Raw genomic sequence first — 26,059 nt, 5'->3', positions numbered from 1 at the left:
TTTTTTCCCTCCCCCAAGATTTGTTTACCCGAGGTATTGATATACAAGCTGTGAATGTGGTAATAAACTTTGACTTCCCAAAGCTGGCAGAGACCTATCTCCATCGTATTGGAAGATCAGGTGAGGAAAAAGAAAGGAGATGTTCTTCATGGAAGTTTTCTGAGAAGTTTAATCACTAAATTTTGTTCCTTTGTGAAATAGAGTATGGTAGCAATGGGAACAGTGAATTAAATCTAATTTAGTTGTTTGATATTTAAGACTAATTTTCAATTCTTTGAGAACATTTATTAAGAAAAGTTAGGGCCAGCCCTGTAGCCAAGTAGTCAAGTTCTCGTGCCCTGCTTCAGCCCAGGGTTTCGCCAGTTTGGATCCTGGGTATGGACCTAGCACCAGTCAGCAAGCCTCGCTGAGGTGGTGCCTCGTGTAGCAGAATCAGCAGGACCTACAACTAGAATATACAACTATGTACTGGGGGACTTTGGGGAGAAGGAGGAGAAAGAAAAGAGATTGGCAACAGATGTTAGCTCAGGGCCAATCTAAAGAAAAAAAAACAGTTAAAGTAACTTTACTATATGCTTGATTTGAGATAAAATTCACAAATGAGAACCTCACTTTTCTCATTAGGTGGTGCAGTCTGTAACTACCATTTAGTGTGTTTATTTTGGCAACTTTTGACACAAATGAGTATTCATTTTGTCATTGGAAAAAGTGAAATAGGGTACTATTTTGGGTTGTGAAACATGAAGGTGTAGAGTTATGTGTGTGTAGGGAGACCATATGGCACTGAACAAAAACGTTAATCCTGTATGATTTTGCCACTTACATGCTCACACATTCACATTGATTCTTATGTTTAACTCTTTAAAATTAATTAAATGTTTTTTGTTAGGTCGCTTTGGTCATCTTGGCTTAGCCATCAACTTGATCACATATGATGATCGCTTCAACCTGAAAAGTATTGAGGAGCAGCTGGGAACAGAAATTAAACCTATCCCAAGTAACATTGACAAGAGCCTCTATGTGGCAGAATACCACAGTGAGCCTGTAGAAGATGAGAAACCTTAACAAGCATGTGCGTACCGGACAGTAGCTGAGTGAGTGTAATGTTTAAAGAAAGGAAAGAAATTAAGATCCTCCTTCGTAGGAGAAGTTTGATGGCCCACCATGTACAATCGTGTGTCTTAACAGGGATGCATTCTGAGAAATATGTCGTTGGGTGATTTCATCGTTGTGGGAATATCATAGAGTGTGCTTCCACAGACATAGGTGGTACAGTCTACTATGCACCTAGGCTGTATGATACTAATCTTATGGGACCACCGTCATATATGCGATCCATTGTTGACCAAACCATCATTATGCAGCCCATGATTGTATGATAGAAACATAGGTAGAACACCTCTTAGCATAAACGATGGTAAATGGGAAGTATCTCTTGGGTGAAGTTGTGGTCTCATTGGAAAGTCCGTGAATGCAGTCTTCCTAAGTAATGTGCTAGGTAAGCAGTGCTTAAGACAAATTCAGACTTCCAAAATACTGAAAGCAAAAAAGAATCTTCTTCAGCAATTCTGAATATGGAAATATTCTCTACTCCTGTATCACTCAGTCATCTCTGTTAGCATTCACTCTTAATTTCTAATGGGTACCTTAATAAGTCTGGTTTAATTACCTATAATAGCTTATAGCCAAATCTGTAATCAGGTTATGAGGATAGTTGTCTTTTTAAATGCCCACTGTGGTTTCCTGACCACCCTCTCATTTCATCTTTTGGTGACTCTTAGGCTCTGGTAGAAATGCTCAAAACAAGGCTCAACATAAAGGAATGTAGGCTATTTTGGAGTTTTTTCTAAGGAAGATCTGATATAATTTGAGAGATGACGATTTCCAAATTAGCAATGAACATTTTACCTGTTTTTTTCTAATTTTTCAAATTACTCATCTCACTTTTTTTTTTTTTTTCCTAATTTAAATGTCAAAACACAAAACCCTGAGACAAACGTAAAACTAGCCATTGTTTGGTAGTATGTTGGCAGGCTCTTGAGTTCATGTAAGGGGGAAAAAAATTTTTTTTCTTGGTTTAATTGTTATGGATGACTGCTGCCAGTTAGCGGAACTTCCAGGCTCTCTCTTTTCCTGGGATGCCTAACAGAAAGTCCTTAATCCTTAGTGGATTCTACCGTAGGCAGAGACTCAGCAAAAGCTATTACAGAGAGCGTGTGGGATGGGGATTGTGAAAACCTATGTACACTAGTTCATATTGCTTTCAGAAATGTTAATTTTAGGTTTCTTCCTTCTTTCTTTAGGCTTTGACAAACTGCAGAAGGCTCGTTCGGATCTGTGACACATCGTTTTGGGGGGATGCTCTTCTCTTTGTGGGTTTTTCATCTTCTTTTATTTTGGAACTATGAAGACTTAAAAGAGCTCAGACATTTTTTTCTTTTTTTAACTGGTGAAGAGAAAAAATCTGAAAAGAAGGAATTTACCTTTTTTGTTCCACTTGTTTGCACTGTGTGCTGACTGAACATTAGTTGCACTAACTGCTGGTTTTTAAAAAATGTTATCTGGGGAAAGGGGACAAGGAAGGAAGAGAAAGAGAAGGGGAGAAACCCTAAAAAGAGAAGAATCCTGATGAACACAAGCTTGTCTACGATTTCAGAATTCTCCAACAGCTGACTCTTGAGTGCATTTCAACTTCTCCCTGATTATTCATCCGTTTTTTAAGCCTGAAGAGCTTATTACTTATTTGTGCGAAGTGCCTTATGCTATGAGACCATTCAGAATATCATCTTTTAGACACAGCCCATGGAATCAACCATAGTAATTCTTTGTTTCCCTTTTTTTTTCTTTTTCCTTCTTTTTAAAATTTTTGTCTTCTCATTTCAGTTTCAAGTTGAAGTCTCTCTCTTCCCTTTCTACTCGATACTCAAGCCCAGGGCTGGAAGATGAACCATATTAGTGATGTTCAACGCCGTTTTCTCTTTCTTTCTGTGGAGGAGTTGGTATGCCACTGCACTTCATCCGCACTGTAAATACATGTATTTAAGAAAAGAATCCGAAGTAAAAGTTTCTTCTGGGCTGAGTAGGTAAAACATCATCGCTCCCAAAGGAAAGAGCAGTCTCTCATTGCAGGAGCCATATGACAAGCCTTTGTGCTCTATAGCAGAACACTAAAGACTGGTTTACATACGTCTCCATTAGCAGTTACGGCACTTGATGTGTAGACATGTCAGAGCCTTGACCCTCTTTCCTCTGTGGCAAAGCGTGTCCCATAGAAAATTGGGTGTGTATACTTGTATAAACTTTGTAAATAAGTTTTTTTCTGGGTTCATATATATATATATATACATATATATATTTTTTTTTTTTGGATGAAGGTTGCTGGGATTAAGGGGATTAGAGTGATTATGGGAGAAGCTAAAGATGAGAGGGGCTCAGTTTTCCGCAACACTAAATTCTAAAAAGTACTTTGGCCTCTTACTGTAGAGAGCAGACCTCTATGGGGACCCTAAGTTGGAAAAGGGACCCAGAAGTCTGGGATTCACTGTTTGCTGCCACAGTGTCTCATCTGGTACCTTTGGAGGCAACCTGCCAGAGAGCAAGGAAACTTCAAAATCCTGTAATTCAAGATGTTTTTGAGATGCGCTCTCTGATTTTGCTTCTTCCCCCTTTTTAAAAGTTTGAGGAACTTTTCAAGCTCAACAGAAGGGGGCAAAGATTAATCTGCCTTGCAGTGTGGGAATTCGAGTGAGTGGCAGCATTGAGCAGTGTATGTACAAAGCATGAATTTGCATTTCAGAATATTAGCCAGTACCAGCTTTGGTAACATTAGCAGTTCCGGGGCTTACTCTCTGTTGATCACCTCCTGTACTGTGTAAGTGTATTGCCCTCTGCCCACCTTGATACATAAACTTGCAGGAATGGGCAACCCCTGAGAGCTGTTAACTTTCATGCTACAGAAAGCTGCTTGCCATCCTCTTGCTTTGTGACAAGAATTATCTGTCATTTTGCATTGTAAATTGCTGGCAAATGCTTTACAGTCAATAGTGTTGCTTTAAATTGTGCCCCTCCCAACATGCTTGATGTTTGGCCTGATCTCCAGGCAAAAGGAGTGAGATGAATCAAAACCAGTGAACTTTTTTTTTTAAATATTTTTAATTCCCTTTAACCCAGTGTACTAGGTCAATCAGGAGGCATCTAAGGTAAAAAAAAAAGAAATAAGCCAAAAAAATTTTAAGAAATTTGGTTTCCGTATTCCATTGTTTTTCAAAACCCTAAAATATTACAAGATAAGTCCTGCATATGCTTTCATGCTGAACTCATCTGGATAAAGAAATCACTTACTTAAAGTCATTTTTTGACTCTGCCTAGTTCTAAGCAGAACTGTTTGGGACTCACCCAGAATTCCTTGAGCATCAAAATCCTGCAGATGCCTCCTGATCAGACATAGCCCTAACTCCTTAAAAACTGTAGCAAGAGCTGCACAGTACTAACCCAAGAAAGAAAAAGCTCATTTATTTGGTATCCAGGCCACATGTGTTCTATCCAGCCAATGTTGGTTACTAAATACAAGCCCTAATTAAGGAAATAACTTCCAGGGAGGGGTGGGGGGAGGGAATTTAAAAGGTATCAACTTTTGACCAAAAAATATTGCCCTTGTACTGATGCAGCTCTCTCTTTCTCCCCCACCTCTGGCGAGATAAGAGGGATCATTCATTATAGAAAAAAAGCAAAAAGCTTGGAAATGCAATTTTATGTCTCGCTAGAGGGTGTGTGGGCAACTAAACGAACAGCGCAGTCTCCTTTGCCATCCTCAGACTGCGCTCTGCCTGGTGCCACGTGCCTGTGAGTCCCTCTTAAAGCACAGACTTTAATTGAAAGTATTACTGAAGTACAGCCTCTGATGAGGAGTGGCACTTAAGCTATCTGGGACACCACTGCTGGACACAGTCTTGTCGAGGCAGCTGTCCAGTTTTGGTGCTTGGCTCCTGAATAGGAATAATTAAATGGAAAGATGCTCTAAGGGCTAGGTGAAAGCCTAGTCTCGTCTTTTTTTTTTTTTTTTAAATCCCTCTCAGAATAAGGAGTGTTGTTACTATTGGGAATTGTTTTTGTGTTCATTCTGGTATTGGGTGTTTATTTTAGGTAATGGTAATATTTCTCCAGTGGTTCATTTGGATGAAAACTGTCCCCTGTTTTTAGTATTTAAATTACGTCCAACTCATGGTTTAGCCTCTGGTCGTAGAGTTGTGTAATGGCTTATGGACTGTTACACACCTTGCTGCCTCTGGGCCTATGTTTTGTCTTTCTCTTCCCATGCCTTCCGATGGAGAAACTTTCTTGCCTTTCCCTTAGGAATGAAATTTATTCTAAAAAGATCTTCCATGGGAAGAAGTAAGGAAGAGGAAACCTAAGTTTGTCTCTAAATTATTTTCAGATTGGTCCCAGCATCATAATATGGGTTGGCCCCAAAGGCTGGGGGGAGGGGGGAGGCAATTGGTTATCAATATTTGTTTTCAGAATGAGATGGGAGCATCTTTCCTTCGCCATGTGCTTTGTGTTTGATACCATCATGCTTGGGTTAGAACCAGACAACTCAGCACAAAGCTTTGAGTGTAAATTGTTCGAATCAAAACATCTCATTCTGATCATTTGGTTTAGTTTTTTTTCTTTTTCTTTTTTTTTAAATTAGGGGTGGGAGGGGAGGTTACTGTGCCCCAAAAGGGAGGGTGTCTGCACTAAGGATTTAGAAACACTTTGGAAGCTCATAACCTCTTCAGAAACTGCCTTTAGCCACACTCCTGACCTTAAGATGAGTAACAAAAAGGTGAAATAAGTTCTTGGGAATTAAGCCATGTTGTTTTAATTTGCCACTTTTTTTCAGCATTCTGTGTATCTTAAAAATTGTTGTGGAATCATTTTCTGGCAAAAATCCCTTTGTCAAGCAAAATTATTGGCCTCGCGGGAGCTGAAGTTGGTGATTAAGTGGACTTTGGTGAGCTTGTAGTTCTACTTTATATCCCTAAAGACAGTTTTTTTAAAGCTCCCAAAGAAAATCCACTCTCCCTTCTGATCTAAACACTCATCTTTGGGATAAAGAGTTAAGTGTCCAAAGGTTATAGCAGTTCATGAGGTCAGAGGGAGCTAGCCTGGCACCTGGACTCTGCCCCTCCATGGCTGACAGATTCCAACAGAAGTGTATTTAAATTCTCCAGTAGACAATACTGGGCAGGGCAAGGGAGGGGGTAGGGTTGGGTTACTAAGATACAGGCTACTGTATTTCATCCAGTGGTTTTGGGGGAGGGATGCCTGGAGAAAACAAAGTCACTGTTCCCTTTTTTGAAACTAAAACTTGAAAAAAATTATTTTTTGTTCAGTAAAAATGGGATAGAATTTCAATGTCCCTAGCCACAAGGGACCAGTTCCACTGAGAAGTGAACAGTGAGGACTCAAAATTTTGAAAACATTTGGGAAAAGGGAAAATTGGCTTTCTGTTAATTGGCAGATGTTCCAGTGGGGCTCTGTTTTTGTTGGGATGTGTTATGCTGTATGTACACATATGGACCAGAGTCTCTGCTGAGTTTATAAGGTTCAGAAAAGATGGTTGATAAAATCTTGATTTTTGTTCATTTCTCTCAATAAAAGCCCACTGGAACTCCAGTTGTGTGTGTGGTGTGTCCTTAGCAGCAAGCTAATGCTGTTTAGGAATCTTTGCATTTGAGAGCATTTTGTTCAAGAAATTCACATTATGGTGAAGCGGTAAGACATTCTCAACATTATTGTGAGCCCAGTTGAATAAAATCAGCACCTTCATCCAGCCTAGACATTGTCCCACCATCCACATTTCACTGTGTCAGTTTTCTTAGCTTAAACAAGAGACCTGAGATAATCGTTTGGGAAGAAGAGAGATGGTCACAGTATGTCCGGGGGGATTGTTAATAGCCATCACCTCCCAGAATTGTTGTAATGTTTTCAGAAAGCTGAACGTGCCCACAAAGATTGCTTAGGAATAAATCTAACATTGAATGGAATTTATATGCTCATAGCTACAAAATACTGATCAAGGAGATCAAAAGACCTAAATGGAGGAATTGAGACACTTAAGAAAGCTGAACACACCACCCCCACCTCTATCCTAAAAGAAGTACTTCGGCATAACTAAGGATATATGCTGAAAGCTGCAAAAGATGCTGATGAAATCAGGCCTAAAGAAATTGAGAGAGGAGACTGAACACAGTCGTGTCGCTTGACGACGGGGATGTGTTATGAGAAATGGGTCATTAAGCGATTTTGTCGTCATGCAAACGGCATGTTCTTAACACAAACCTAGATGGTATAGTCTACTATATACCTATATGCTACTAGTCTTATGGAACCACTGTTGTATATATACGAGGTCTGTTGACCAAGACGTTATGTGGTGAATGTATTGTTAAGATGTCAGTTCCCTAATTTGATAACATAGGTTCAGTGCATTTCCAGTCAGTCCCAGCAGGCTTTTTGGGTAGATATCCAAAAGCCGATTCTAAGATTTAAATAGGCAAACTATGCCGTTAGCAGTTTTGGAAAAGAACGAAATTAGAGGACCCTTCCTGATTTCAAGACTCATATAAAGCTGCAGTAGTCAAGAAAGTTGTGGTAAGTTCAGTTTTTTTACTGCAATACACTGCTTATGAAGAATTGTACGGGGACATGCCATCAACCTTTCCATCCAAGGAGCAAAGAATGGATGTGTACAGCCTGGCCTAAGGTCAGTTTTCCTTGTAGATGCTACGTGGGAGGGTGTCAGCTCCTAGATTGTCAGTTGTATGTCCGTTATCCTATTAATCTGTTTACAGAATACAGTGTCCTGGGGGTATCTCTGCCTCTGGATCTGTTTCCTCCTCAGTCACTGTCTCCAGAGGTTGACGTGTGTGAACCACGTAAACACTTCCTCTGTGCTCTGGCTTCCATTTGGCTTTGCTCACCAGGGATTCCCCCTCAGGAAATCAGGAGAGAAGAGAGTGAGGTCAGGGTTTGTATTCCTCTAATTCCCTCCCTGCAAGATTGCCTCTAGCTGTTTTGTTCCTCAACTGAAGTTTTCTGCTGCTGAGTCTGTGTGACTCGCTCCCCCCATTTTCTGGTTACTATCCGCTCCGCTTGGTAGGTTTTCCCACGCCCATACTTTTGTACATAGGTCTTATGTAGATAAAGTCTCCTCAAATTTCTCTATTGACAAGTGTATGTTCTGGTTCTTGTTGGGACCCAGACAGAGTAATTGGTACCAGAAGTGGCTCCAGGAAACAGGTTCTTAAAATGAGATTCGGGGATTGGGTTAGTTATATTTGATGAGGTCAGTGATAACCTCCTAAGGCATGGGATGGGATGTGAGTAATGACGGCCTACAGTGGCATCACAATTCACATTTTCAATGCTGGTAGCATGGGATGAAGTGCAGGTAAAGAACAAGGCATAGAGAAGTCAAAGGGCTGTGACAATTTTAGAGCAACGATAGACCTTGGAGTACATAGGTAAAAAGTAAAATTATGAATATGCGATTAACATACAAAGAGAACGAGAAGGGCTTCTTGGGAGTTTTGAAGAGGGGCCCTCATCTGTAGATACCTTTGTCCTTAGCTAATTGATTACAGTGTCCCTAGGACTGAAGCAGATTGCAGGCTTCTTAAGTTTTGCTTGATTTATACACACAGAAATGCTCTAGGTCTGATGAACAGAATTCTGACTTGAGCCAGTCTGTTGAATGTCTCTGAAGTTTCTAGGCTTGAGCCAGTTCACTGATAACAGAGCCTCTTGAGGAAAAGGGAAGCTGAGTCTCCCTTTTAGTCTTCCTCAAAAGGGTTTGTGACAGTTTACTAGCATGACTATGTTGGGAAAGAAGAAATAACTAGACTTTTGGAGACTTCTGGAAACCCAAAATGCTACAGGTCGGAGTAAAGGCTTCTGGAAGTCAAGTGATCCATGGAGTTTTGGCTTAAGTCCATCTCACAGTTGATCTGGTGGGTTGCTGAATCCTGGTCTAGACTGCATAGTGAGAATTGATATCCTCAGAAACTGGCAGAATCCCCAAATTAGTTCCCTGACCCATGGAGTAGGGAATATTATAGAAGAAAAGGCTAAGTGGAAGCCACTAGAACTGCCTCTGACTATCAAAATAGTAAACCAACAACAATACCACATTCCCAAAGAGACTGCAGAGATTAGTGCCACCAACAAAGACTTGAAAGATGCAAGATTGGTGGTTCCTACCATATCTCCATTCAACACACACAGTTGGTTTGTGCAGAAGACAAATGGATTACGGAAATGACAGCGGATTATTATAAACGTGATCAGGTGATGACGCCAGTGGCAACTGTGGTTCCAGAGGTGTGTGTGTGTGTGTGTGTGTGTTTGGTTTTGCTGGAGAAAATCAACACATTACCTGCCACCTGATACTTTGCTATTGATGTAGTGAATGCTTTTTTCTCTAGACCTGATAGTAGAGACTGTCCAAAACAGCTTGCTTTCAAGTTGACGTGCTCCACTTCGGCAGCCCAGGGTTCGGATCCTGGGCGCGGACATGGCGCCACTCATTAGGCCATGTTGAGGTGTGTCTCGCATGTCACAACTAGAAGGACCCACAACTACAATATACAACTATGTACGGGTGTGAGGGTTGGGGAGGAAGAAAAGAAGATTGGCAACAGTTGTTAGCTCAGGTGCCAATCTAAAAAAAAAGAAAGAAATTTCCATCCTCTTTTGGGGAAAGGGTTTGCATGTTTTTGATTTTTTGATGGACAGTGGAGTATGTTCATCAGAAGCATGATTTTGCTATTTTCTTTATTTGGATGTTACATACGGTTAAAAGAGATATGACTGGATGTCAGATTAACACGGGATGGAATGTTGTGGCTTTGTATTGTCCATTTAGCTAGAATCTCCTGTCTGGTGAAGTTCTACTTTATTGGATTTTTAGTGTATTAACTTGGCTAAGCTAAAACTAGATTTCCCAGAATGCCCTTTTCTGTTCAGCTGGGGATCAGAGTTGGCCAAAAGAAAATTTGCACAAGGTTTGGGAGGTGGAACTGAAGCAGCAGGTATTACCATCTGAAGGTCATTATGGTCAGAGGTGATGAGACAGAGAGAGAAGTATCAGAAGGTTCCACTTTCCTCTTGCTCTTTTTCCCTGCTGCACATCCTCGTTCTTGCTCCATGTCCATGCTTATTGCCAGCTCTGCTGACCAACAGCAACCCCAGACCTATTGCCAAACCACTTGGCTGTCAATTCACAGAGCGTAGCTCTGAGGAGACGACAGCCTTCCATGGTCTTCTACCCTAGTTCCCAGCAACTGATGTGCCTTACTTCCAGATTTCCCTGAAAGCACTAACTTGTTCAACCAACCTAGTGTTTAAGATGGCCGATTAGTCATTTTTCCCCTGGTTTTCCAAGACCTCCATTTGGATCAATACTTCCCCAGCCTCTCCTCCAATTATATAAAGCAGTGGTTCTCAAACTTCAGCATGCATCTGAATCACTGGAGGGCTTATCAAAACCAGTTTGCTGAGTCTCAACCCCAAAGCTGCTGATTTAGTATGTCTGGGGTGGGGCCTAGATATTTGCATTTCTAACAAACATCCAGGTAATGCTGATGCTTGCTGCTGCTGGTCCAAGGACCATACTTTGAGAATCACTGGAGTAAAGTCTAATTCCTGTAATAAATTTCTTTTTCTATAATATTCATTGTAGTTCTGCTTCCTTGATTTAACTCTGGCCAATATAGGACCCTAGAGCACATAGAAGAAGAAAAGAAGTTAAAAACTATAAACATGCAATTAGGAACACACCAGTGAAGGGTGGGGGAGGAGGACTCCTCCTTTCCGCTTTCTGCCAAAAGGGAGTAATGGTGACCAGATGTACTCTGTTTCCTGAAACAACTGACAATGAACAACGTATGAAACAAGAGTTGTCAAGACACTGGACACCAGGCAATGAAAGGCAGTGAAACTTGAATATAAGAAAGACAAGATGAGCCCTATTATTGTGATCACCCAGCTTACTACCTTGAGAGAGTTTCCCAGCTATGATGCAGGGAAAGGAACCCAGCTGGAGCCCAGAAAACTACCTGAGTTGAGGAAATAGAATCGAGACTCTGAGAAGACCAAGCAGCTAGAGATGGCAGGACAGCGTGCCAGAGAGAAGAGAGTTACACAGAAAAAGAACCCCAGTGATGCACAGAGGGTCTCCCTTGAGAGTTTGGCTGAGTATTGATCATCCAAAGCATGTGCAGAAACTACTTGAGGCCAGAGAAAGAACCACCCAAAAGGAGTAGGGGGAACAGTGCTCAGTGCTCACATGGGGTTGAGAATAGAGCCTGTTCCCACCAGGCAGACTGGGAGACCTCACGATTCATGGGGCATTGGGTAGATTACTCAGATATGTCTTGCCTCAGTAATGGGGAATAATTAGCCTTAGAATGGGTGCTGATATGGTCACACCTAACAAATCGTAAAAAGCAAGACCTGAGAGGATCGAACTCTTTCCAAGTAACTTAATTGCATCCCAGAACAAAGTTCAAGAATCTTTATAGGAATATAAAAAATCCAGCATCCGATAAAGTAAAATTCATAATGTCTGCTGAGGCGACATCCCACGTGCCACAACTGGAAGGACCCACAACTAAAATTATGCAACTATGTACTGGGGGGCTTTGGGGAGAAAAAGGAAAAATAAAATCTTTAAAAAAAAAACAAAAAATAAGTAGGCATGCAAAGAAGCAGGAAAACGTGACTCATAATAAGGAGAATAATTGATCAGTCAGACTGACCCAGATATTAGAATTAGCAGACAAGGACGTTAAAACAATTATAACTGTGTTCCAGGTAGTCCAAAACTTAAGTAAAGAGATAGAAGATGTAAAAAAAACCTCTCAAATTAAACTTCTGGAGATGAAAACTACAATGTCTGAGATGAAAAATATACTGGAGGGGATGAAGGCAGATTAGACATTGCAGAAGAAAAGATCAGTAAACTTGAAAACAGAGCAATAGAAATTATCCAAAATGAAAAAAAAAAATGTTTTAATCAACAGAGCTATAGGATTTACAATTTCAGGTGGCCTAATATCTGTGTAATCCATGTTCCCAAAGGAGGTGAGGAGAAAGGGAAGGAAAACATTTTTGAAGAAATAATGCCCCCCCCATTTTTAATTTGATTAAAACTATAAACCCACAGATGCAGGAAACTCAATAGACCCAAGCACAAGAAATATGAGGACAACCACAAGGTATATCATAATCAAATTGCTCAAAACTAATGATAAAGAGAAAATCTTAAAAGCAGCCAGAAAAAAAAGACCCATTATGTGCAGAGGAACAAAGGTAAAAATGACAGTAGATTTCTCATCAGAAATAATTCAAGAGAGAAGACAGTAGAGCAACGTCTTTAAAGTACTAAAAGAAAAAAACTGTTAAGAATTCTATACCCATTAAAATACATTTCAAAAATAAAGGCTAAATAAATAAATTTTCAGAAAAACAAAAGCTGAAAGAATTCATCACCATCTGTCCCATGAAACGTTAAAGGAAAAGCCCGAAGGAAATGATACCATGTGGAGATATGGATCTACACAACAGAAATAAAAAGCACTGAGAAGGGTGATCACATGGATAAACATACATTTTTATTATTATTTTAATACTTTTAAAAGGTACATTGTTTAAACAAAAATAATAAAGATATAGTGTTGGATTTATAACATATGTACAAGGAAAATATATGCCAATGATATCAGAAAGTGAAGAAATGGAAGCGTACTGTGGTAAGGTTCTTGCTCCATACTTCCACGGGTATAATATCACTTGAAAGTAGACTGTGAAGAGTTAGTGATGCATGCTGTAAACACTAAAGGAACCACTAAAAAAGCCAAACAAAGAGTTATAGATAATAAGCCAAAAAAAGGAAATAAAATAGAATTATGAAAAAGACTCAGTTCATCCAAAAGAAGGCTGAAAATAAGGAAAAGATGTACCAAAGAACAGATGAGACAGTAGAAAATACATAGCAAGATGACAGACATAAACCTAACCTTGTCGATAATCACATTAACCTACTACATCCATTAGAATGACTGATGTTAAAAAGACAGACGATGTTGGCAAGGACGTGGAGGAACTGGAACTGTCCTATACTGCTTATGAGAATGTGAAGTTGTATAACCAGTTTGGAAAACAGGCTGGCAGTATCTTAAAAAGTTAAACATACACCTACCATATGAACTAGCCATTCTGCTCTTACATATTTACCTAAGAAAAACAAGTGTATGGCCTTGTAAAGTCTTATATATGAATGTTCACAGCAATTTTATTTGTAATAGCCAAAAAGTGGAGACAACCCAAATAGCCATCAACGGGTAAAGAGATGAGCACGTTGTGGTGTACCCGTGCAGTGGAATACTGCGTAGCAATAAAAAAAAATGAACTATTGATATACAAAACCACGTGAATGAATCTCAGAATAGGTGTGAGGAGCTGTGAGAGCTGGGAGGGAGGTGGGAAGGAGGGCAGGATCATAAAGATGCATAAGGAAACTTCTGGGCGTGGTAGATATGCTCATTATCTTGATCGTAATGATGGTTTTACAGGTATATGCATATGTTAAGACATTAAATTGCACACTTTAAATATGTACAGTTTATTGTAGGTCAATTATACCTCAGTAAAGCTGTTTGAAAAAATAGAGCATGCAAGGAGTCCCCGAAGGCCTTAAGGGCAGATTTGAAGGAGTCATATGTAGTCACAGGACACACACAGCTGCGGACCCAGCCCTGGGGCTGATTGCAAGGTCTACACAGTTGCAGCAAGGATTCAAACGCGAGCCCTGGCCAGTCTCTGACGTTGCAGAAGGCCACTGGGGGGGCAGGGGCAGCCCTCTGAGATGCAGGAAGGCGCGTTTGGCGTACATGAACCAGGCCGAAAACCTCGTAACCTTGCCCACTCTTGAAGTGTGGGCTGCACGTAGTGACTTCCTTCCAAAGAAGACAGTATGGAAAGAGGGGAGGAAAAGAGTAACTTTATAATGGAAGACGACAAACCTGACATCAGCCAGGTGAACAAGGTCAAGATCAACAGCGAAGACATGTTGATAGTATCCAGCCTTGATATGATGTGATGAGAAGGGCGCTTCACCTCTTGTGGCCTTCCTTCCCAAACCACGACCCCCGGATAACCATGAGAAGAAAATCAGACTCTCCAAATTAAGGGGCATTCTACAAAATACCTGGCCAGTCCTCCTCAAAAACTGTCAAAGTCATAAAAAACAAAGAAAGTCTGAGAAACTGTCACAGCCAAGAGGAGGCTAAGGAGACAGGGTGACAATGTCAAGATATCCTGGATGGGCTCTTGCAACAAAAAAGACGTAAGTGAAAAACAGGAAATCTGAGTAATGTATGGACTTTAGTTACTAAAAATGTATCAACATTGGTTCATTAATTGTGACAAATGTGGAGTACAAATGTAAGATGTTAATAATAGGGGAAACCGGTAAAGGGAAATTCTCTGTACTATCTTTGCAACTTTTCTGTAAACCTAAAACTGTTCTAAAATTAGAAGTTTATTTTTAAAAATTGAAAAAAGCTCATAAATGCCTCTCTCTTGGAATTAGGTTGGGGTGGGGACACTTTCAGATCTAATGTCATAGGGCCAACAATATCTCTTAATGTCTGCAATAAATACATAAACCAAGGTCTGAACCTCCAAATTCCCCTAAATGCACCACGCCACTTTTCCAACCCCCTTCCATCCCGCCAGCCAAGGAGCGAACTTTTCTCTGCGTGAAATCTTTTAAGTGGCTGTAGCTGATGCGACTGTCCCCAAGCTCCCCTTCTCATCCTGCCAGGCCCGTGATGAGAGACACAACGCTCTCAGAGAAGCACAAGCTCTGCTTCTACACCGAAGAGTTGCAAGATCTTGCTCATCTGTATTAGCAAGAACTGAGGGGACGCACGTAGGAGCGAATTCTCAGCTTGTTAGACTAAAGCAGGTGGAAGGTAACAGTTGATCAAGCCGAATTAGGTAATGGGTGCAGACAGTTACCAATGTTTTGGCTGAGGCAGCCTCGAGTAGCATTTGCAATTTGACAAATTAAAGCCTGGACTGTTGGTGGCCTACAGCAGTGGTTCCGAAGGACTTTGAAGTGTGGCACCTGGACTAGCAGCATCGGTAGCATCCCGGAAGTTGTGAGAAATGCAGAGTCTCAGACTCCTACCCAGACCTCCTGAGTCAGTATTTGGGAAGAGACCCAGCAGTTTGTGTTACAGGCCCTTCAGGTGATTGTGATGCACACTTTCTTCAGGAAAGGAATCCTAAGGCTCCAGGTAATGAGTGCATTGGAATGGATCTATTCCACGCAGACTGCTCAGCCTCCCCCACCTGTACTCTCTGTGAGGACTAAAAGACGTGCCCTTCGCCGAGGCATTGAGAAAGGAATTGGTGGGGTGAGGACCAGCGTCCTCAAAGAGCACTGTGATAGCCATTGGTGGTGACAGTGGGGATGGTGAAACTGGGTTCCCTAATTTCATTGGGAGTAAAGGAGACTCTGAGAGGCAAAGACCAGGTACTTAACCATCAGAAACAAGGTAAGCAAGGCTGCCACAGTGTGCCATGGAGCCTAAATGGTCCTCGAGTGTTTTGAACCACGTGGATCTGTGGCCATGGCTAGATGAACACAGGGTCTCTACTAAGATACTGTGACCTTCTAAAGTGCTGCCTAAATACACCTATGGCCTCATGGGGAGTCGCTCATGACGAAGCACTGGAGGAGGACCGCATCGTGAAGGCCAGTCCCAACAGGCCTGGAATTGGCCTGAGCTGATCAGCTGAAGTATTTGTATGGCACCGACACTCGGTCAAGGCATAAAACGTAATGATTAACAGTGTTGCTTTATAACCATGGCTCCGATGACTTTCAGGGAGGTTGGTACTGGATGTCAATATTGTTTATTGATTACAGTGAGATTAACGGTTTGTGCCTGGTCTCGTTAAGACCCCTGGAGGACTCTGGCTTGATGGAATGGTGGAATCATCCGCTGAGAAACAACGCCTAGCGAGGTTTGAGTGCTGTCCTACAAGATACAGTATATGCCGTAAACTAGTGGCCATATAGTGCCATCTTCCTCACAGGCAGAATGAGGGTCCAAGAAACAAGGGGTAGAGAGGAGAATGGCCTCTTTTGCTATTATTCCTAATAACCCACTAGAAAAATGTTTGCTTCCTATCTCCCCACAACCTGGAAATTGGTGAGTTGGACGTCTTGGTACCCAGAGAAGAAAAGCTGTTACCAGGGAACACAGTTGTGTTTCTGATGATTTGGGAGCTAAAATCACCCTAGTTCATTCGGGGCTCCACACGCCACTGAACCAACTGGCAAAGAAAGGGGTCACAGTACTGGGTGGGGTGATTTACCTTGGCTGCCAGGGTGAAACAGGGTGGCTGCTAATGAACTGAAATGACGGGCATCCCTGGGGTGCCCCTTAGTCCGATAGTCCTAGTCAATGGAAAACTGTGGCAACCCAAAAACTAAGGCCACCAAGGATTCAGATTCTGCAAGAATGAAGATTCGGGTCACCCCACCAGGTAAAGAACCCTGTCCGGGAAGGTGCCGGCGAAAGTTAAGGAGAACAGAGAATGGAAGGTGTAAGGGGGCAGCTAGGGTTACTGTGGCCTTGGGGGTCAGTAAAGGAGGTGGGGACTGTAGCAGCTACATTTCATGAACCGTAGTTCTTTCTTTTTGTCCGTTTTTTACCCATTACCTTATCTGAAGAACACCAGTGATTTCAGCTGGGAGTACGACAAGTTGACATCCCACAGTAATATGATAGCTGGTGGACTTTATGGGTCCCCAGCGTTGAGGAGGCGAGATTTCCCCCTGGACAAAGGTCTAGAGAGGATGCTGAGGGGCCAAAGGGGGGACTATGCCCCTTACCCTTTGTTTGCCCCTTTAGATCCTCATTGCCTTCTCCACTCTGCCCTCTGCCTCAGGAGGCTGACCTGTATGGTCCACATCCTGTGCCCTCTGTGTCCTGGCGGAGCCCCGCAGGAGAGTGGAGAGAGAGGAGAGCGACATCAGTTCGTTTACTCCCTCCCTGTGAGCTGCCTGTGTCCCTCAACCAATGATCATGCCTTCTCCCACTGTGGCCTCGAGGTACAACTCTCTCCCTGTGGATGCCAGTAGCTATTTCCTCCCTCATCCCTTCAAGCTTCGTGGTGGCAATGCTTGGCTGCTACTAAATTTGGGTTACTGCGCCATCTCTTGCGGTTGCCTGACACCCACATCTTTTTTGTAAATAAACCCTCCTCAAATTATCTTATTTTGAATGTGCCATCTGTTTCCTGTTGGGAGACTGACTGATGCAGTGGGGTTTATGCCAAGATTACTCTGCTAACAGTTTCATATTTGAACTTCAACTTGTGATGTCCTGGCATTTCCTCCCCTCAAATAGGAGCTGTTTTGAGCGACCAGGAGTATCTGCCCCATGGCAGGCAAAAGGCTGAACTAAGACAAGGTGATCACCTAGCACAGCGCCTGGTGCGACAGACTCAGTAAATGCTAGAAGAATCCTTCCCACCTCCCCCTGCCCCATCACCCTCCTCCCTGCCCCAGGCTCCACACTACAAGCGAGGCTAGTGGGGTCTGGCATCTTTTGTGTTCCAGTCATGCATGTTAGTGATTTGAGTAGGGAAAGGTTAAATTGGGAAAATTTTGCCAAAAATGACTATTTTATTGAAGGCCTGCTCAATTCTTAAAATTTTAATACACTTGCAAAAGGCGAGAAGGGAAAATGTCTAATTTAATACATTTGGAAACAAACGAACAAAGCTGGACTCTGGGCAGGGCAAACCTAGCCCTGGCAAGCAGGGAGCAGATTTCCTGCGAAGTTAATGATGCTTAAGCCCCAGGCCCCTCATGCACGTGGGACCCATCAAGGGCCCTAACCTAACTTTGTATTCATAATTTTGTTCTTTTCCTTAAAGAGGGCCCCCAAATTGCTTAAACTCAGGCCCCACAAAACCTGGGGATCCACCCTACTGGGAAGTTATCATATTTGGTCTCCTGCCTGGGACACAGTGAAGTTCTTTTGGGGCACATTAGAGGCCCTTTTGTCTGCCAGCTCACACCATCAGAAGTCACGTGTATTCTGGATGAATCCAAACAAATTGGGGCCTTGGGGAGATGTGTGCTGTGCCCCATGACAGTGACGAGGCTACAGCCTTTGCCGCATGAGAGCTCTCAGTCTCTCTAATTCACCCACAATCACTACCCGTGAATGTAGGGGATTAGGGATGCGAACTCTCCCCCAGCTCCTACAGGGGCAGGACGCGGGACCACAGCCACACACCTTCCCATTATTCAACTTCCAAGTGAGAACTAGTACAACACAACAACCATTACCCACTTCCTCTAAACGCTGCTGCTTCTCTTTACGCCATGAGCTCATCTTCAGCTGCACAATGCCGGGGGCAAAGGCCTCAACTCTTTGTTGTTCAAAAAGAATGTCTTTTAATTTGTATCAAAAGCCTAACATTTTGTGAATCTTTTCACCCTGCAATTCCATGTTTAGGAATTTATTCTAAGGAAATAACACTACTGTGCCTGCAGATATAAGTACAAAGGCGTTCTCTCCAGCATTATTTGTAATAGGGAAAAAAGGGAGTAAACTTAAACGCTTATGTTTATTAAGTGTTTAGTGATAGAGAGCTGGTTAAATAAATTACGGTACATCCATATGACAGAACGCCGTGAGGCTGTTCACGTTACACGGTAGTAGAATACATTCTGCTGTGATGTGAAGTGGAAAGAGAAACGTGTGCTGACAGACACCAAGGCGGTCCCCCGGAGTCCCACCCCCCGGTGTTCACGCCTGTGTAATCCACTCTCCTTGAGTGTGAGTGGGACCTGTGACTTGCTTCTAGCCAATAGAATATGACAAAGGTGAAGGGATTTTGCAGGTGTAATTAAGGTCCCATTTCAGTTGATTTTGAAGTCCAGTCACGGGCTACATAACAGCATTTGGTCAACAACAGACTGCATATATATGGTGGCCCTGTAAGATTAGTACCACAGAGCCTAAGTGTGTCGTAGGCTGTACCATCTAGGTTTGTGTAAGTACATTCTATGATGTTCACACAATGATGAAATCACCTAACGATGCATTTCTCGGAATGTATACCCATCATTAAGTGATGCACGCCTGTACTCAAAAGAGAGATTGTCATGGGTGGGCCTGACCTAATCAGTTGGAAGGATTTGAAAGAGGTCCTAGGCCCTCTCAGAGGGTCAGAGACTCTTTCTCCATTGCTGGCTTTGAAGAAGTAAGCTTCCATATTGTGAGAGGGCCTCTGGAAAGGACCACGTGGCCTCTAGGAGTTGAGTGCCCCCCCTGGCCAAAAGCCAGCAAAAAATGGGGACCCAAGTTCTAGTCCTCCAAATATAAGGAGGTGAATTCAGCCAACAACATGAGGAGCTTAGAAGTGAATGTCTCTCCACTTGAGCCTCTGATGAAACCACAGCCCCAGCCAATGCCTGAAGCATCCTGATGAGACTGAAGCAGAGAATTCAGGTAAACTGTGTCTAGACTTCCGACCTACAGACAGTGTAAGATAATGTGTGTTGTTTTAAGCCTCTAGCTTTCTTTAATTTACTATGCAGCAATAGAAAATTAACACACGGGGCTGGCCCAGTGGCATAGTGGTTAAGTTCGTGTGCTCTGCTTTGGTGGCCCGAGGTTCAGCAGTTCGGATCCTGGGCGCAGACATACCCACCACTCATCAAGCCATACTGTGGTGGCATCCCACATAGAGGAGACAGAAGGACTTACACCTAGGATATACAACTACGTACTGGGACTCTGGGGAGAAAAAAAATGAAGATTGGCAACAGATGTTAGCTCAGAGTCAATCTTCCTCACCAAAAAGAAAAAAAGAAAGAAAATTAACACACATATTATGTTGTTACATGAAAAAAAAGCAGGCTATAAAATAATATGCATAGCATGATCCATTTTTGACTTAGAAAATGAGATCTTGATATATGCTTAGAAAAAAGCCTGAAAGAACAAATGTAGAAACGTTGCCCCAAGATGGTAGAATTATGGGATATTTTTGTTTTGTTTAAGTTTTCTGAATTTCCTACAATAAATGTGTAAGAAGTTATTCCTACAGAGAAGAATACCAATAAATGAGATTAAGATTTCACATTAATTTTTTTAATGTAATCACAGACAAGTTGGGGGGAGGTCTAGATTATTATTTCTGAAAATACCAAAAACGAGGTAACCTAAAACCCTCCCACAACAAATGCCTAAAATGTTGGATAAAATGTAGCAAAGATTCTTTTAAATGTATATCTGATCTCATGAGAAAGGAGGACTCAATGAGGGTCGGAACAAAGCTACCCTGTGGGGTAGTAATCAATACCACCCAACCACTGTGGAGAGGTGGGGCCGAGTCCCCACCTAAATCTAGAATCCTGAGAGTGACAGCCTCAGTGAGAGGGTGAGCTAGAAAAGCATCCTTCCCCCAGCCAAGGACGATAGCAAAGAGGTGTGTCTTAGCCTGAGCTCTGGATGGAAAATGGAATTTTCCTTTTCAGAATTGCTAAACACAGTTCTATGCCTCATGTGAGTTTGGGGCCTGAGTTTACACTACCTTCTTGGTTATTTAAGTGGAATCCAGCAGTAAGACAAGAGAATAACATAACATTTTTTTTCATATTGGGTGATACTGTTGGGGTGCCTGATAGAAGCAATCACAAAATAACTCTGGAATATCATCCTCTCAACCCAGGTCGCACAGGGTTCAAAGGACAAAGCCCCATCAAACATGAGCTCACAATCCAAAATTATAAAAAAAGAGAGAAAGAAAGAAAGCACAAAAGAAACAACCACCATGATCAAGAGTCAGCAGGAGGGTCTGGCCCTGTGGCCGAGTGATTAAGTTTGCGCACTCCACTGCAGGCGGCCCAGTGTTTCATTGGTTCAAATCCTGGGCGTGGACATGGCATTGCTCATCAAGCCATGCTGAGGCGGTGTCCCACATGCCACAACTAGAAGGACCCACAATGAAGAATATACGACTATGTACTGGAGGGTTTGGGGAGAAAAAGGAAAAAAATAAAATCTTAAAAAAAAAAAAAGAGTCAGCAGGATTAATCTCAAAACTAGACTACCCCAAGAACTTCAGATGGTAGTTAAACACTATAAAGATATTATAGAATAGATGTGATTAAAATGTCTAGATGTGTGCAAGGAATTGAAAGCATAAGAAAAGAATAAAACACCATGAATAGGCAGATATGAAAAAGAACCAAATAGAAGTTATAGAAATAAAAAATATAGTAACTGAAATGCAAAGTTCAATAAATGGGTTAAACAGAAGATTAAACACAAATGAAAAGAGAAATAATGAACTAGAAAGCTGACCTAAGACAATTACCCAGAGAAAAAAGAAATAGAAATTATGAAAACGAGGTTAAATGAAACAAAGAATAAGATGAAAAGATCCAAAATTTGTCCAATAGTAATTCCAGAAGAGAGAATGGCTGAGGCAGTATTGAGAGAGATAAGGGTTGAGAATTTTGCAGTATGAATGCAAGATATGACTCTTCAGATTCAATAAGCACAGTAATACTTAACTTCTAAATTAGTTTACCTTGTATTTCGTGCATCTTTGGAAGTGGTTTTAAATCTTTTTTGGAACAAAGCCAAATGGAAACAAAAAAACTAAATGAATTTAATTAATTAATTAAATAAAAATAAACTAATTAAATGAAGATATGAATGTAAAATTGCACAGAGAAAGGACATCTAGATCAGACTGGGATGAGGTGTGTGTCAGCTAGCACTCTTTCATTTATAAATGGCATAAAAATCCATTAAAACTGCCTTAAGCAAAAAAGACAATTATTGCTTACAGTACTGGGAACATATGAGTAGGCAGATCTTCCCCTTGCTTTTAGGTGGGGCATGGTGCAGGTTTCAACTAGGTGTTCAGGACCTGCTCTCCAAATCTCAGCTCTGCTCCCATCCATGCTAGCTTCCTTCTCAGGCTCTCTCCTCCACTAAAATGGGGACCATAAGAGGCACATAATAGGCACTCAAAAATATCTGTAGAAGAGAAAGGAAGAGAAGGTGGAAGCAGTAGTAGCAGCCAATTTCTGAGCAGAAAAAATAAAAATAAGCCTATACTACGTATATTTTACAGAAACTGAAGAACATCGAAGACAAAGAGATGATTTTAAAAGTCACCTTACAACCTCCCACCTGTTAGAATGGCTATTATCAAAAAGACAAGAAACAACAAGTGTTGGCGAGGATGTAGAGAGAAGGGAACCCTTATGCACTGCTGGTGGGAATGTAAATTGGTATAGCCAATAAGGAAAACAATATAGAGCTTTCTCAAAAAATTGAAAATAGAAGTATAATATGATCCAGCTATTCCACTTCAGGGTATTTATCCAAAGAAAATGAAAACACTAGCTCAAAACCCATGTTAATTGCAGTATTACTTACAATAGCCAAGATATGGAAGCAACCTAAGTATCCATCAATGGATGCATGGGTAAAGAAAATGTTGTATAGATATATACAATGGAATATTATTCAGCCATAAAAAAGAAGGAAATCTTACCATTTGTGACAACATGGATGGACTTTGAGGATATCATGCTAAGCGAAATGTCAGACAAAAAAAGACAAATACTGAATGATCTCACTTATATGTGGAACCTAAAAAAAACCCCAAACTCCTAGAAAAAGAGATCAGACTTGTGGTTACCAGAGGTGGGGGGAGTGTGGTGGGCAAAATGAGTGGAAGAGAGTCAAATGGTACAAACTTCCAGTGATAAAATAAATAAGTCCTGGGAATGTAATGTACAGTACAGTGACTATAGTTAATGATACTGTATTCTGTATTTGAAAGTTGCTAAGTGAGTAAATCTTAAAAGTTCTCATCACAAGAAAAAAAATGTTGTAACTATGTATGGTGACAGATGTTAACTAGACATATCATAGTGACCATTTTACAATATATATAAATATCAAATCATTATGATGAACACCTGAAATTAATATAACGTTATATGCCAATTATATCTCAATTTAAACAGAAAGTAACCTGACAAAGGAAACAATTAGAAAGCAGACTTCTCAACAGTAGCGCTAGATGACAGAAGTCAGTGGGATTCTAAATTCAAAGTGCTCACAAAAAATAATTCATTCAACAGTGTTTCAGTTATCTACCGCTGCATAGTAAACCTCTCCAAAATTTAGTGGAGTTAGATAAGCACCACCATTCATTTGCTCACAATTCTACAATTTGGCAGGGCTCGTGGGGACAGCTCATCTATATTCCATGTGGTGTTTTGGTTGATGTGGCCCAGCTGGGACTGAAGGTTCCAAGATGGCTTCACTCACATGTGCGGTGCCTCAGCTGAAGGGACTGGGAGGGCTGGTGACTGGCTGGGCCTCCTCTTCTTTTGTCGTCCTTCATCTTCCAGGCCCTCCTTCTCTCCAGTGGGGCAGTTGGACTTAGTTTCATGGTGAAACTCTCCCAAGAGGGTGAGTAGAATCTTCCAGTCCTCCTAAGACCTCAGCCTGGACCTGGCACGGTGTCACTTGCAAATTCTATTGGTCGAAGCAAGTCACAAGGTCAGCCCACATTTAAGTGGGTAGAATAAACTCCTTCTCTCAATGGGAAGATGGTGTGTACATTAGAGAGATGGACAAAACTGTTGGTGGCCATCTTTGTGTGACAATCCACCACAATGAGTGAAAGGGAATGAAGACCTTTGCAGATGAAGATTGAGAGAGTTTACCATAATATATCATTGGTGTCAGAGCTGGTAACACATTTATGTTAAGAGAAAGGAAACTGAAGTCAGAAGAAGTGAGATATAAAGGCAATGGAGAACAAACAAGTCGGTGAGCCCACGGGATTTGGAATCAAGCACTGATTGTGGAAACTCCAGCAGCGATGCTGGTGGATTGGGGGAATGAAGACAAGGGCGACGGAAAGTGCTGGATGACAACACGGCAGGCGGAGGGGGGATCAGAGCTGAAGCACCCCAAAGGCCCTTCCTCCTTCAGGGACAATCGAGTTTCTGATTAAAGTCAGTGTGCATGTGAAAAGGTGTAGAGATAAGCACTAAAGAATAGGAATGAAATCTATAATTTCCAAGAAAACAAATGAATGAATAAAACCAGGAAAATAAATTTGATAGGTGTAGAAAACACAGGAAGGGGAACAAACAAACAAAAAAACCTTCCAAAATAAGATGGTAAAAATAAGTCCAAATAATAACAATACTTAAAGTTATAAGTGAAAAGACGTTGATTCTCAGATTAGATCCATATCTCAATATGCCTAAATCTCAGAAACATATCAGCACCAAAAAAAAAAAGGCAGAAAATTGCAAATGATACAGAACAATACTCTGTATATCAGATTTTAAAAGATGAAAGCAGCATGGTGGTTCCTCAAAAAATTAAACATAGACTTACCATACAATCTAGCAATTCCACTTCTGGGTATAGACCCAGAAGAATTGAAAGCAAATGCTTGAACAGATATTTGTACACTCATGTTCATAGCAGCATTATTCACTATAGCCAAGAGGAGGAGACAACCCAAGTGTCCATCAATGGGTGAATGGACAAGCAAAATATGGTGAATACGTACAATGGAATATTACTCAGCCTTTCAAAGGAAGGAAGTTCTGACACATGCTACCACATAGATGAACTCACACTGTGCTAGGTGAAATAAACCAGACACAAAAGGAGAAATACTGTATAATTTCACTTATATGAAAAACCATAAATCCACAGAGGCAGGAAGTAGAATGGTGGTTGCCAATGTGGGGAGGGGAGAAGAGGGGAGTCATTGATTACTGGGCATGGAATTTCAGTTTTAGAAGATGAAAAGTTCTGCAGATGGACAGTGGTGATGGTTGTGCAACATCGTGAGTGTACTTAAATACCATTGAACTCTACACTTAAAAATGGTGAAAATGGTAAACTTTATGTTATATATATTTTACCACAGTTAAAAATAAGATGCAAAGCAATACTATGCATAGTTTGTAGATACACACAGCCAAAGTGTAAAGACATTCGTGGGAATGGTGAACTGAAAATTCCGGGGAGCAGTTCCACCTGGGAGGGGCAGGAATGCAAGCGGGAAGGGTAGACAGGATGTTTCAGTTGGACCTCTTATGGTTCAATTCTGAAAATAAAATGTCAAGAAAATAGGACAAAGCGAGGTGGTAGGCACCCTTATGTTTCTTATCATTATACTCTAAACTTTTCAATATGCTTTGAGTTTTTCACAATCTGAACGAACAAGATATTATGCACGCCTGGTAAGTAGGAATCACGCCATAGCCCTGTCTGCACTGCACGTACCGATGGCCCCTCCTCACGTCGCCTGAGCAGCCTCCACTTATTTGCCATGTCTGGAGCAGAGCCTGGAACTTGTGACGTCAGAAGATCTTTCCAGGCCCCCCTTCTCCAGGCTGACCAAACCACATCCTTCTTGCAAGAATTCCCAGGAGCGCAGGGGCAGAGAAACCGCCTGGAATCCAAGCTGCCCGTGTGAGCTGTGGGCACTGAAGGCTGCCCTCTACAGGCAAACCTGGAAGCGATACGTTCCAGTGAGCAGTGTCACACCATGCTGGCGTCGCTGTGCGAGGGGCGTGCAGGGAGCGTTTGCTCCAGCAAGTCCGGGGTCTGGAATTGACTTCCACACTGACAGGGCTGTGAGGAAGGTGGTCAGCGTTCCCGCTCACCGTCACCTACCAAAGTCCCCTCCTTCTCCATGAGGAACGAGAACCCCCTTCCCACCTGAGTCTGAGCCAGACATGGCTGCTGCAATGGGTCCCCATGTTTCTGACAAGGCTCTCCGTTCCCCTGTGCTGAGCTGAGCCTCGGTGGTTTGGCTTGCTCAGCAATCCCTCTTGTCCCGCTTCACTCTCATGCAGATGGCTGAGCCAAGAGGCTCGTCCGGACTCCATCCAGACCATGGTGAGGCCCCA

At 41.9% G+C, this 26,059-nt stretch overlaps 1 protein-coding gene across 6 annotated transcripts in view; it reads left to right on the top strand.

Annotated features, from left to right (window-relative positions):
* Positions 1 to 6,657, top strand: part of DDX6 (DEAD-box helicase 6) — a 36,174-nt gene extending 29,517 nt beyond the window's left edge. For 3 of the 6 annotated variants that reach the window (XM_023644933.2, XM_023644934.2, XM_001503017.6), the window contains exons 12-14: positions 19 to 120; positions 890 to 1,072; positions 2,304 to 6,657. In XM_023644933.2, coding sequence (XP_023500701.1) covers positions 19 to 120; positions 890 to 1,065 — 278 coding nt within the window. In that variant the 3' untranslated portion in view covers positions 1,066 to 1,072; positions 2,304 to 6,657. Of the gene's footprint in view, positions 1 to 18; positions 121 to 889; positions 1,095 to 2,303 lie in introns of all 6 variants that reach the window. The other 3 variants (XM_070273761.1, XM_070273760.1, XM_005611627.4) reach the window with 1 other exon arrangement.
* The last annotated feature ends 19,402 nt before the right edge of the window (positions 6,658 to 26,059 follow it).

The sequence above is a fragment of the Equus caballus genome, chromosome 7 (genome assembly GCF_041296265.1).
Source record: "Equus caballus isolate H_3958 breed thoroughbred chromosome 7, TB-T2T, whole genome shotgun sequence".
NCBI lineage: Eukaryota > Metazoa > Chordata > Mammalia > Perissodactyla > Equidae > Equus > Equus caballus.
This window is presented reverse-complemented; position numbering and strand designations above follow the sequence as displayed.